Source organism: Aplysia californica, unplaced genomic scaffold (assembly GCF_000002075.1).
Source record: "Aplysia californica isolate F4 #8 unplaced genomic scaffold, AplCal3.0 scaffold00097, whole genome shotgun sequence".
NCBI lineage: Eukaryota > Metazoa > Mollusca > Gastropoda > Aplysiida > Aplysiidae > Aplysia > Aplysia californica.
Window position 1 is genome coordinate 1253323 of NW_004797367.1, and position 14944 is coordinate 1268266.

The window sequence follows — 14944 nt, forward strand, 5'->3', positions numbered from 1 at the left end:
AATGTTTAATAAAAGTCTCTCCAATGGACTTATGGAATTTATACATATCATTATTTACAAATCCAGACTTGAAAGTCCATAGCAGAGGTATGCACATGGCACAAACAACTACACACACGACAGCCAGCACAGTAATGCTAAGCTTATGCTTTGTTAATTCCAACACACATAACACACATGCATAAACATTGCCAACACACATACACACATGGCACACACAACTACACACACGACAGCCAGCACAGTAATGCTAAGCTTATGCTTTGTCAATTCCAACACACATAACACACATGCAAATACATTGCCAACACAGACATACACACATGACACAAACAACTACACACTTAATAGCCAGCACAGTGGTGGCTCACTCATTTTGCGTCAATTCCAACACACCTAAGACACACAACTACACACCTGATAGCCAGCACGGTGGTAGCGCGTTCATGCTGCGTCAACACCTCCACAATGCCCACCAGTTCTCCGCGGCCGAATTCATTGACCAGTTCCTTCTTCCCCCCCAGGGTGGTGATGACTGACCTCAGCCGACCGGTCAGCACGATGAAGATACTTTCGCTGGAGTCCCCTTGTCTGTTGATGTCACAAAAATATGTCAAAGAATCGTATCACGACACAGTGGAATCAGGTGCTTGTCAAATTTTGGGTGTGATGGGTAATACTGGGAACAACTTAGTTTTTAGGGGATTTTTAAGTAAGGGTTTTACGGCACCTGCAACACAACAAGGTCATATAAATGCTGAAGATTAGAGGTGTTACATGAGAGCAACAACAGCAAAAAGGAAGGAGGAGAGACATGGATGACGGATGTTTAGTTAACTTTTAGTAACAGTTTTAAGGCGCCTGCAACACATATAGGTCATATAAATGCCGAAGACTAGAGGTGTTACATGAGAGCAACAAACGCACAAGAAGGAGGAAAGAGATAAAAACCATAGATGTTTGATAAGGAAGAAGGAGCAAGCCACACTGGAGCACCCACCAACCCCCCACAGAAATTGAATAGCGGCACAGGGGAATCAGGCGTTGGTCAATTTTTGGGCATGTGGTGTTATTGGAAACAACTTGAAATCTGTTCATGAGACTTGTTTTTGAAGAGAAAAATACTCACAAACATCTAACAAACATCCCACAAACCTGAATAGAGCCTTCCCTGCCTCTAGCATCTGCCAGTCCAGAGCAAAGTCAATCTGCCTCACAAAGGTGGACATGCGGCGCACGGTGGTGTGAGCCACGTTCAGCACGATAAATGGCTCCACCCGCATTATCCTGCACAACAGATCATGTTGCATACATTAATTTTGCACACACACACACACAAATACAGTATCAAGCAGAAAGACCTAAGGGCTTCATTTTAATTATCATTCACAAATCTGTCAGGAAAGTTCACAATCTTTCTTTAGCATTGGCAAGTCCTTGAGGAGCAATACTAGAAAACAGAGAATACATATTTTCCTACATAAAAACGGCCCTGCATACTCAGACCCCTATAAACATAATGAATACCTTTTCCTTTACGTACTGGTTGGCAGCTATGCAATGAAGAAGCAACAAGTATTATCCTGGCACAAATTCATTTTGTATAAATACAATATGATATGGAAAACTGGTCTAAATCTAATGGGGGGGGGGGGGGGGAGAGAACCGGTTATAGAAAAACAGTCATTCTAAAGGTAAGGCACTTGGTCATGGTCCACATCATGTGGAAAAAGTTTTGCAGCATACTACAGCCCCACTAGGCAGATGCTGTCGAAAACAAAATAGCGGAACATAACAAGCTGTCATTTTATTTGAAACTGAAACAACAGTTATCATCTAACAAGAAGTATCTCGTGATCACTGAAAGGTAGTAGATGAACCCAACTTTTCAGAAGACAGTTGAACCTGATTGAACGGCAATCTGTCTACGTCAACCACCTGTACAAACAATCACTTTTCACTTTCCATTTGTTTTAAATTAAAATAACACTATCCAAAAATCTCCCGTTTAAGACAACCACTTTTCTCCTCAACAATGGGTGGCCGTCTTGAGCAATTTCAACTAACTTATTCTTGTACCCAGGATATGTTTTCATCACCGGAAAAAACATTTGATACATTACACCCCAACTCCCCTGAGATCACCCGTAAATTTCTCAACAAGTTGCATCCTAACACACCCGCAATCACCCACTCAGACCAGGCATCTTTAGAAACAAAGTCTCTCAAACTCAAGGGCCAAGATTTTGTTTTAACTAGTTATTACACCAAAAAAAATTTTCTGTTGGATACCGATGTAAAATTTTTCCAGTCAGTAGTTCTAGTATTAGTGCCAATCGAGGTGGTGAGTTACCTCCCCTTGCTTGGGGTTTGAGGGGGAATAGACTTCCTGTCCAGACCATAAGGGTGTAACGTGTTTTAAAAAACCTTACTGGTAAAAGTCTGGCTTGGAGATGACCACCATGATCGCGTCAGTCTTGGCCCTCATGGTGAAAAAGGAAGGCTCGCCGGTCAGCACAGCCAGCACGTCGATGATCTCACCTGGCTCCGCTTGGAACATCAGGGCCTGGGGAAAACAGGCGAAAAAGAAAAGTTGGTACTTTTTTTTTCTTTTTTTAGATATTAGTCACTGAAAGAGGTGGTGGTTGTTGAAAGAGGTAGAAGTTGCCTGGTGTCAGAGGTAAAATTTGGGACAAAATGGCTGTTTAAAGTTCAGCGACTTCCAAAGTTTGAGCGTCCTTGGAATCTAAATTTATTATCTTTTTATGCCCGCGGGATCAACATTTTTTCAGATAAATCCACACAGCCTTGTGTTTTGAATGGACATAAGAGGTGTTCAGCCCCCCCCCCCAAAAAAAACAGACTGGGAAAAAAATCAATATTAAAAAGCCCCATTAGAGGAAAAATGTAAAATGTCACTACTTTCTATGACTTCATTCTTTTGACGAGCGCCTGATTTCACTAAGATGGCAAACATTTCATTTTAAGTATTTTGTGCATCATTTGTTCACTGTGTACTTGCAGATGACCAGTGGTCACTCACCTCTTTGGCCGACTCTCCCACCTTGTTCTGGAGGACACTCACAGTTCCCTTCACCAGGAAGAACAAACTGGCATCCTGTTCAAACAGACATTTTCACAGAATGAAAAGAAGAGGAGAGGAGGAAGAGGAAAAGGAGGAGGACTGGAAGAAGCGGTGCCGTTTTCCACTGAACACCAGAGACAAAGAGGAAAAGATCAGGGCACTTTACTGGGAATTAACTTTTTAAAAATTAACAGTCAGCATATTATTTATATAATAGAATAATGAGAAAAGAAGAACAAAGGCAGCAAAAACAAGGAGGAGGAGGAGGAAAAGGAGGAGGAGGAGGAGAAGAAGGAAAAAGATCACTTTTATCGTGCTCACTGCCATGTGGCTCTAGGCCAATAACTTATTTACAGAACCTGAACATCTGGACATCTTAATCTCACTCTAGTTTTATAGTTTTGGTAAGAGCTCAACAGCATATATGTTTGATAGGAAAGAAGGAGCAAACAGTGACAATGACAATCTTTATTCCACCCTCAGGGAGAAATTTGTCTCCGGTCATTTACAATGGTAGTGGATGTTTAAATGGTCGCGCATACACACAACCACAACCGGAAACTAAATACATGTAGTACATGCATAAACCACACCAGTGTGGGCGGTTGGCGGGTGCCCTAGAGTGGTTTGCTCCTTCTTTCCTGTTAACTCGATTGTCCTCATCTCTCCTCCTTCTTTTTTGTGTTTGTTACTCTTGTAACACTTCTAATATTCGGCACTCATACAGTCTAAATGCGTTGAAAGTACCGTAAAACTCTTTCTAAAACTTTTTTTTAAAACACACCAGAGCACCCACCAACCACCAACCAGGACAGTGAGCGGAACAAACAGCAACAAACCTGATCTCCCTGTTTACAGAAGATGGAACCAGCCCTGACATAGTTCAGTGTTAAACGATTGTCCAGCAAAGTTGGGTCCTGGAGAAAAAAAATAATACACAACATTTAAACTTGTCTAAAGCGAGTACATAGAAAAAAAAATGAATACACATTTAAACTTGGCATGAGTGAATTTTAAAAAATTAATGCAGACCTTTAAACTTTATCTAAAGTAGTTAGTGGGGGGTGGGGGGGGGGGTAGAGAAAGATATTTTAACTTGTCTAAAGTGAATTTGAAAAAAAAAAAATTAATACACAACATTTAAACTTGTCTCGAGTCAATAAAAAAAACTAATGCAGACCTTTAAACTTTTATAAAGTTAGAGGGGAAAAAAAGTTAAAGAAAGATATTTCAACTTGTCTGAAGTGAGTGAAAAGTAGTCACTTTTATCTTTAGAAACCATTCAATCCGCCTTCTGTGCAAACCTATCTTTGACATTGCCATCATTTTCATGCAACCTTTTCGTTATGTCACCTCTTCAATCTATATAATCTGCAAAGTGTGTGGGGGGGGGGGGGGGGGGGGGGGGGGGAAAAAACCAAAAAAATAAACACCCCTCCCCCATCCTCCCTTTGCCCATTAAAAAATTCTGTTAACAGCAACTTCCACCTAACGGCAACAAAGACTTGCTTCCCTTGGGGGGTTGCTTTTAGGCAGACAAAACTACAATATCAAATATTCGGAGATGTCCCCTCATAGTCAGACATAAAAAAATTTAAAATATGTGATGAAAAGGCAAAAAAATTCACACTTGAGCTTCTTCATCATTATCAACATCATTAATTTCCAAACAATTTGCTCCGTTTGTTATTTTTTTGTTTTGTTTTGTTTGTTTGTTTATATAATCTAACAGTTACTATGGTGCTAACACAACATTTTTCAAAACACACACACAAAATAAAAACCAAAAAAAACTTGAGCTTCGCTCACCTTGAGACCTAGGATTTGAACCAGGTCCTTGGAGGCGAGTCCCAAGATGTGCTCCTCGTCGTGCACCATGCGGGTCCGGTAGGCTGAGAGCGATGTGGTCTCTGTCTGTTGCTGTGGGGGTTAGCCACACCGTCAGGAGTCAGTACAACAGTTTGTTGGTTTGTTTGTTTGTTTGTTCACTTTCAGTAAATAGCAGCACATGGACACAAGAACAGCCGATTTAAAGTGCAGGAAAATTATTTCTTTTTTTTCTGTTGTTGTTGTTTTTTAGAGAAGTTTTTTCGAAACTTGCAACACAACTAGGTCATATTTACCATATATACATGCCGAAGATTAGAGGTGTTACAAAAGAGTAACACACACAAAAGGAGGAGGGGGAATAAGGATGAAACATTTTTGAGAAAAACGAAAAAACAAATCAGACCAGAGCACCCACCAAACGCCCGCAGTGCAGAGAAAGAGAAAGACAACAATTTAATTTGTTTTCCGTTATGAGAGGTACACTGACACAATTACAACCTTCAGTGCCGAGAAAGAGAAAGACAGTTCAGTTTTGTTTTAGTAAGAATGTTACGGCACCTGCAACACAAATAGGCCGTACAAGTGCAGAAGATTACAGATGTTCTTCTAGAGAGTAACTTACAAAGAAAAGGAGGAGGAAAGACAAGGACATATATGTATGATCAGACAGAAGGAGGAAACCTAACCAGAGCACCCACCTACCATCCACTACTAAGACAGTTTAGCACAACACTGCATGAATGACTGACGATCCAATTGGAACAGTGAGGGGGGACAGCCAGTGCTGTTTAAAATACTTTATATGTCATCATTATTATCATCAACCTTATCCTTACTACTATCATATGAATCACGTTATTGCTAATACCATCATATTTATCACATTCATTCTCAAGTACAGCAGTAATATCATAAACATAGATGAAACGCCTTACCTCCAGGGAAACGAATCTGATCCACATAAGTGGAAAGTGAATTGTCTTATGAAGCAGTGACAGCTTTTCTGTCCTTTCTTTTTTTATAATCAAACTATCTTCTTTTTTTTATAAACATAAAGAAAAAAAGAAAAAAAGAAAGAAAGATAGAGAGAAAAAAAGAAAGAAAGAAAAAAAAAGAAAAGAAAGAAAGAATTCAGACAAAGAGTAAAGAAGTAAGACCTACCAATATCAGCAGGAACCTCCAATTGAACAATAAAGAAAGAAGAAAGAAGTAAGGGGGTGGGGGGGGACAAAACATTTTTTAAAATTTTTATAAAGAGAGGAACATAAAAAAGTAAAAAATATGAAAAGAAATGAAAAGAAGAGAAAACATATGATAAGAAAGAAAAAAAACACACTTTTTGTTGACCTACCTGTTTGTTATTTAATATCAGATTTACTGCTTACTGTTGGACTCTACCATACGCCATTTTGAAGAGAAAATTGACATATCTACCCAGCCTTTTGATTTCACCAAGAACTATGTCTTATAAGAGAAAAGGAGGTTCATATTCCTTTGTGATGTCTTCTCATCAAATAAATTAAATTATCAAAGCATTACACCACCGTTCTTCAGTTTCTTAATTTGACTTAGGGGAAGTGCATGGGCATAGATGGCACTGCCCGTTTACTGCACAGGAAAAGCAGGACAGACCGACAGACAGACAAACAGACAGACAGACAGACAGACAGACAGACAGAAACAACAGAGAGAAAGTAGAGAATACGACCTTCCAGTAGAGCTCTCCAAACATTCTTGTAGATTTACTATGCTCACGGATACACATCCACACACGCAAACCCATTTAATTATACACACACACACACACACACACACACACACACACACTTACGCACACACACCCATCCAGGCATGCACACAATCAAACACATAGAGGGCATGTGCATGCATGCACACATACGCGCGTGCACACAAACACACATTATAATTATAGGTATGTGGTAAGCACAAAAGAAAAGAAAATATGTGTCACGACAAGGCGGAATCAGGCGCTCATCAATTTTTAGGCATATGAAGTTATTCGAATCAGCTTAAAGCTTGTTCATTTATTTAGCTTTCGATTTTTTTTAAAATTCAGTCTCTCTTGAATAAAAGTCAAAATATTTGTAATTGAAGGAGGTTGGAGTCGCTTGGTGTCAGAGGTAAAAAAAGCGAGAACATGCCTGCAAAAGTGTACTGACTTTCAAAGTTTGAGTGTCCTGCTGCAAATCTACATTTTTTTTGCTTTTGAACGTTTTTTTTCCCCTCCAAATTAAAAATAAAAATGTGTTTTCAATAGACATTAGAAGTGTTGAGCAAAAAAAAAATAAATAAAAGTTACCCAACAAGCGGGCAAGTGCCGCATTCTTTGATTTCAATGTTTTGATGAGCACTTGATTTCACCACGATGCCACACATATAACACATATAAATAGTAATCAGAGCTAAGCTTCCAGCCAGCAACTCACCTCCACTGCCCATTCATTGTAAGGAACAAATGGCAGGAAGCAAAGTTTTGAACCTTTTGAGTTCGTACTCACCTTCGACAGTGAATCACACAAGTCGTGAAAATAAAGCAAATCTGTTGCTTTTTGAAGTAAAGAGAAGCACGCAGACACAATAACAGCCATTTAGTGCCAGGAAAACACAAGACTTATATACTCGTATATACAGAAACAAATGAGGGACAGTAAAGAAGAATAACCTGGAAAAGGCACGCTCCGACAACCCATACGCTTGATAGATTGAAAATGAAATTGTAAATGTAATACGCCCCCATCAACACTATTTAGATAATAATTTAGAGGATGATTACCGGAAAAATATAACATAAGAGTAACACAACAACCAAGAAATAAGTTAGAACTACCAGAATTTACACGAATAGTTGTCAGTTGGGAGAGAGAGAGATCCTACCTACACTCGAGTAGAATATAGACTAATTCTCCAGCGTAAGAAAATTTTTTTGTATTTCAAATAACAAAATCCAGAGACAGATTCACTTTACTCTTGATGCATAGCAATCCCATGAACGGGCTTCTCAACATTTGATGATCAAACAAAGCTTAATTCAAATATTGTTTGAAGATTCGATAGAGCCATTAAGTTAGGGATTTTTTACTTTTTTTTTAAATTCTTTTTTTTTAATTCTAAAAAAAAAGTCATCTCCAAATTCTGATTCATTCAGTAACTTAGATGAGAGAAAGATAGTAGGAAGTATGCACAATCGTCACAATTGTGATGAATCCACCACCAAATCACACAGAAAATGTTAACTACAGTGTATGAAATATGTGATATGTTCATCGAAAGAAAACTACACAACTCACTCACTGCCTGAAATCGGGCCAATAAACACTCTAGCCAAAACTAGCCCTGTTCCGGCTCAATTATAGTCTACAATTAGGTGAATGAAATAAAACCTAGCAGAATTTTATACCCTCATGAAAAAAAAGCACTCAGTATGGAAAACTTAATAGAAAAACAATAACAAGATAAAATTGAGACCACAAAACATAAATTCATAGCCTCAAAGGCTACAGGCACACAAGAAAGCAAATGGCACGAGGAACAGCAGTGCCAGAATACAGCTGACGTCTCAGGTTGGCCTCCTGTTTCACTAGCCTCTATGAATTGACCACAAAAAGTCCATACATCTTAAGAATAAAAATACAAAAACCAATTTTAGCAACTATAACAATTTCTTTCAATTTCAAGCCTTAAAACCACAGATAGTTCTTGTTTCCATCATTCTAGAAGAAATGATTTTTTTAAGGAACTTGCCTTTTCTGATTAAAAAATGAGGACCCCTGGTCATATGAGGCTTAAAAACACCACTTCATTCATTTATCACAGACTCCCCCCCCAAAAAAACACAATTTGTTTTCACCTAGCTTTCTCTATTTGGATTACAATCACCTCCAAAAAGAGACTCAATTTACATACTATGCCAAGACTCTAACCTTATACTGCATCAGAATCTACACTACAAGAAGTTGAATTTATGAAAGAGGACAGACAATATCACAAATATGTCTTTCTTGCTTAGATATTTGGCAGCAGCAACTTGACATTACAAATCTTATTCTTTTAGAAATATTGTACAAATCTTTTTTTTTTAAATATTGACATTACAAATCTTATTTTTTTAGAAATATTGATAATACAAATCTTATTCTTTTAGAAACATTACCATTACAATCTTATTCCTTCAGAGGCATAAATTATTTATTGCTTTATACGTTTATACTAGCTGCAGTAGCTAGTAAGGTCTATAGCTTCTCTTCCTCCTTGGATGTTACAGATCATCACCAGTTCCTGATGGACCATCTATCATTCTTAAGTTTTAAAGCTGCTGTCAAGGTGATTAAACAGTACTACATTGCCACAGCTACTGTCATCTTGAGCTGCGTATTCTCACAACAACAAAGTTGCAGCATCCAATTGACACCCCCTTCTTCAGACGGTTAAGAGCATAGAGTTGTACTCAATTCATCATTTTATAGAAAGTACAAATTAATATTAACCAAAACTACCTTTTCCTAAAGTTAAAACATTTATCTAATTGAGCATTTTCTTACAAGAAATGTCCCAGAATGTAAAAGTTATTTGTTTAACATTTAAAATAGTGATTCAATAATGTGTAAACAAACCAGAAAGCACAAGTGCTTGTCTTCACAAAGGTGAATAAAATTTCTAAAAAATTTTGTGTTAATCAACCACTCCTCATTGCAAGATATGGGATACATAACTGAATAAGAATACACAACCTATGAACTTTTTTCATCTTATAGAACAAAACAGTTGTAGCACAAGGACTTTATCTTTTTTTTTATCACCACATTACAGTTTTATAACCATTTAACTTCTTTCACTGAGAATGAAATTACCACTCACAATTATAATTATTTTCTCATTAAATATCTTTATTATCAATATCATTACTACTTTTATCAAGAGCATTATTATAGTTCAAATACTTTGATTTCTTTTACGGATAGCTAACATTTATCACTCAATAAAAAATGTGAGTTCACTTCAAAACAATTCAAAGTTATTATCTTCGTCACAACTCAACATTAACAATTTCATCTGATCATTTGATTATAATTGAAGCTAATACCTTCTAAATTCACAGCTCCCAATACTTGGTCGCTCTCTCTTAAGTTCGACAGCTTTTATTTTTAGAAAGAGTTTTATTGCACTTTCAATACAAATAGGTCACAATAGAAGTGACAACTTAAAACTCTGCAATCATCTAAAATAGAGCCAGTTATATCAGACATCAGCTGCAGGTCGGCAGATACGCCCTTTTTCATTTTCACACAGAATGAGAGGAGGAAAGCAGAGTAAATATGTGCAGCCAGCCAGCGGCGTAGAGAGAAAAACTGAAAACCTGCCTCAGAGAGCGTCTGAAAGAGGGGACGCCACTGCCCCATATGGCGAGCATCATGAAACGGTTCTTCCTGATTTGTATAAACAAATAATTAAAAATAGAAAGAAAAAAATCTTAGTTTTTTTAAGTTGTTTTTTTAGCAAGCGTTTTACAACACTCGCAACACAAGACGATGAAATGGTATAGGTTTAACATCCCATTCTCTCAACACAATTGAGTAAAAAAAAAGACGAAGAAGATTTGAGAGGTGTTACAACTGAGTCGCATAAAAGGCAAAGAAGAAGAAGAGATACGAATGATAGATGTTTGATGGGAAAGCAGGAGCAAACCACACCGGAGCGCCCGACAACCACCAACGACATTGCTTGATTGATCCATAAGATATAAAGCCCATCAATACAGTAAGGAGCTAATTAAGCGCTGAAAATTTTTTTTAAAGCAACATGATAGAAAGATCACATGTGCTATAAAGATGTATGACATGCTATCAAGCACACCCTCCACCCACCCAAAGAAACAAAAACAGGAAGACATAAGTGAACTATTCATTGTATAAAAATAAACAATAGCAATGCAACAGAACGCTCGGAGCCTGTGCTCCTTTAACTAAGGCTTTTGCGCACTGACAGTCAAAAGCACGTCTAAAAAGAGTTAGTGTCACTGAAGTACTGGTGAACCAGCCCAAGACAACCACACACTGTAAAGGAGAAAAGTGATCATCTTAGACAGTTGGTCCTCTTGGATGGTGTCATTTTTTTTTTTAAATTTAAAACGCAAGGGAGGGAATGGGACATGGTAATTTGTGCAAGTGATGATTTGTTGGGTTTTTTTGAGTAAACAGAAGTACGTTGACACAATAATGGTCATTTAGTGCTGGGAAAAAGGAAGATGGACAGACAGAACAACAGAGGGAAAGGGAAGAAGAAGGACCTACCAGTGGCACCCTCCAACCACTAGCAGGGAGGGAATGGAACAGAGTCAATAGTACAAGTGAAGACGATTAGACACATGGTCATCGGAGCCGGTTCATTTGTTTTAATAAAGAGTTTTACGGCACTTGCAGCACAATAAGGTCATATAAGTGCCGAAGATTAGAGGTGTTACAAGAGAGACACAAACACAAAAAAAGAAGGAGAGATTAGGACAACAGATGTTTGATAGGAAAGAAGGAGCAGATCACACCAGAGCACCCGCCAACCACCCACAGAGCAGGTTCGACTGTTCTTCACCCAAGGGAGCTAAGATGGGGTAAGAGTATTGCCGGCACAATGGCTTAAAGAGTTATAAGGTCCTGAACGACACGATACAAAGTCTGCTTGTCGTAACTATTTCATTCAATAAGAATACTATCCAGACACAATAATGGTCTCTCAGGCTCTCTGCGCCCTGAAAAAAGGCACAGCAAGTACAGGCTGAAATACCAGACCCTTGGGGCAGAAGCAGAACCCAATAGCAGGACACTATCACCAATTGCAGCAGAAACAACAAAGAACAGGGGGAGAAAAAGTCATCAGAAAGAGGAGAAACAATACACGCAATGAATGGATCAAGGAAATACTCTGTTTATCTCCATTCCTTTGTCCGCTATTTTTCTTTTTTTTAAACAATGATGGTCATTTAAAAGACAAAAAGAGAGATTTTTAAAAAGTAATAACAAAGGTCCCATTTCGCCTGGTATCGATGGGGAAAATAGCGATAATGAAAAGAGGAAGATAAGAGTTGACCAAAGCTATGAACCACTCACAAAATAGATAGAAAGATAGGACCACAAAAAACAAAACAAAAACTAGCAGGACTTACTGTTAGCAAGCTCCAACCACCCATGCCCTACAGATAAAAATTGTAACTTTGTACGCCCAGCTAATGTTTGTGTGTGTGTACGTGTGGGCTTCAGTGTATCTAAGGGTGTATATGACCCGAGAATTTCTTGGACGAAAAAGAAACACATAAACACTTAGCGCCGAGAAAGAAAAAGATGAACAGACAGAGCAAAAAAAGGAAAGACAAGAAGTAGGACTTGCCTGTGGCGCCCTCCAACTACCCCCCCCCCCCCCCCCACAATCCTAAACTCTGAAAAACACACCAGGTACACCTGCCTGTACCAGGACAGTTTCTTATCCCACATCCAGGTACTAGCTACTTACTCAAGACATGTACTCTCAACAGCTTTCCTTCAAAGACTTAAGTTCATAATCTTTTAAGTTCCTCATCTTTCACCAAGAGATTCCTCCCCCCCCCCCCCCTAAAAAAAACCCATTGCCTATTAAAAACTGCCATTTCCAATAAAACGAACGAAGATTGCAGCTTTACATTTCTGAATTAAGTATCATTTCCAATATCCTACTCCAATCATTTTTTCTTCAGAGCAGCTTTGAATTCCGACTCGTTAATAAAAGCCTATATACAGATATTTTTTTTATGTATCCCCCCCCCTCCCAAAATTCACTTCATGTCTCAGGCATAGTGAGAATTCTAAAAAATAGGACCAAATTCTGGCACAATGCTGTTTCTAATAATCTTTCAAAGACAAAAAGAAGAAAAAACATATCCACTGCTTAGTGTAATACTCCACCATACACTACACACCATTTTAAAAAGTGACATATGATGCAGTCTTACATACACTCAACAGTCGGTACAGATCACACCAACTAGCAAGTTGTGTATAGCCAAAATCACACACAAAAATCTTGCAGCACTTCAAACCCCCGCTCCCTGCGTCATGAGTGAATGTCAGTGTAACAAACAAATATGTGTAAGTCGTACTGTGATACAGTACTACATGACCCATGTGGGCAGACCAGAGACTACACCAGTCAGTCACACTGCAGACCTGTCAACCCAACCAGTGGCCAACGACAGAATCAGTCATTTTCAAACAAGAGCTCTTTTAAAATCAATATAATATACAAAACTAGTCCAGAGAGGAAAAAAAAAATTCTTTACAGAGTACATAGTGCCAAAATATTTTTTAAAATGAATTTTGACTATTCAGCAAAGACAATACTCAGGGAAAATTATTTGTTTTAAACAAGTTAAAAGAGCCAAACTCCCCCCCTCCTCCCCCCGAATTTTGACTGCTGAGCAACGTCTTACTTCAATTTTTTTCTGCGGTATTACATAATTTGAGCCGCTATTTCCGTTCATTTGTCTCGTTTTTATTCACCAACCATTTTAACTCCTTAACAAATGAGCTCTACTGTCTACATACATTTCACTTTTTGAAAATGTATAGGTCTATGGCCTTTACTAACTTGGATGCCTGTTCTCAAGCATTTTCAAGCACAATATGGTGAAATCCTATAATTTCTCCTGATACCATATGCTATTTGTCACCAATTCTTCGATAGTGAAAGATTCCTTTATAAAATCAAGAGCAAAAAAGACCCCCCAAAACTCCAATTGCCATCAAGGTGAGGTGGCAGGTCTGCAATAGTTACCATAAGTCGAGCGAGTCCGTGTATACCAGGAGCCAGACGCTCAAAGGGGTTAGCAGAAAATCCACACCCTTCACACACACTCGTCTAGGAAGTGAGAGGAAAAAACCCTAATAAAAACAACTCACTTCCGCAAGCTTGCTGGCTCTCGCCTTTTCTTTTTCCCTTTCTTTTTCTTTCTCCCTCACGAACAATGGGAGAGCAGGCAACTGTTTGAGACTTACGTCGGCGACCGACCAGCGGCGCGGTGGAGAGCCGCTCAGCACAATGCTGCGCTCGTCTGTCATCACGGTGGCGCGCGCTCGCATCAGGGCCTGCTCAAAGTCTGACATCTGAGAGCCTGAGTCACTGCCGAGACGACTCAACATCACCCTCTCCGAGCTCGCTGCAAAAAGAAAGAAAAAAAGAAATGGATGTTGTTTGTACGTTTGGGTAAAGAGCCGCAAAAGCATTTTGACACAAGTATGATCCTTTTGCAGCAGGGGAAAAAAGCAGGATAGACAGGAACAATACAGGAAAAAAAAACAGAAGCAGGAACTACCAGCAGCGCCTTCCAACTACCACTCACAACCAAAACTGAGAAGAATAAAGCTACACAATCATTAGTTGATTAGTGGCAGTTTGAGTACAGAGAAACACATTCATACGATAACCGTTCTTCGAGTTTCTTACAAAACCGTCGTTTATCTTTGCAACACCTGTAATGTCCATTTAAAAACACTTTCTACATGGAATTTACTGGAAAAAATGTAAATTTTTAGTTTGCGAGGACACTCAAGCTTTGAACAACACTGAGCTTTGACAGCCATTTTCTCGTTAATTTTACCTCTGACACCAGGCGACCCCACCTTCTTCAATCGAAAGTATCTCAACTTCCATTAAAGACGGATAGGTGTTTCTTTTCATCAAAAGCAAGATAAAAGAACAAGCTTTAAGGAGATACCAATAACTCCATATGCCTAAAACTAACTAGTGCCTCATTCCATTGCGTCGCGACACAATTAAAACTCGTCACAGTTGCCCGTCTACATACTCGAGGGAATCCTGCGACATGGCGTGCCTCCGGGAGCGCCACCTGTGGCAGCAGCATTAGCGGAGGAAGTAAAAACGCCTAATGTCTTGCCCTCGACCGTCACATCCTCCGACCCTGGCACAACGGTACTGCTGTTGTTGGCGGCCGGAGCAGCGTTGTTGGCGGCCGGAGCAGCAATGTTGGCC

At 38.9% G+C, this 14944-nt stretch overlaps 1 protein-coding gene across 1 annotated transcript in view; it reads right to left on the reverse strand.

The window, feature by feature from the left end:
• Window positions 1-14944, reverse strand: part of LOC101857242 (patatin-like phospholipase domain-containing protein 7) — a gene marked incomplete in the record, with an annotated part of 66305 nt that overhangs the window by 38907 nt on the left and 12454 nt on the right. The window contains 8 exon segments of the mRNA XM_035968920.1: window positions 418-591; window positions 1156-1287; window positions 2433-2566; window positions 3044-3118; window positions 3925-4002; window positions 4895-5005; window positions 13951-14111; window positions 14760-14944. Coding sequence (XP_035824813.1) covers window positions 418-591; window positions 1156-1287; window positions 2433-2566; window positions 3044-3118; window positions 3925-4002; window positions 4895-5005; window positions 13951-14111; window positions 14760-14944 — 1050 coding nt within the window.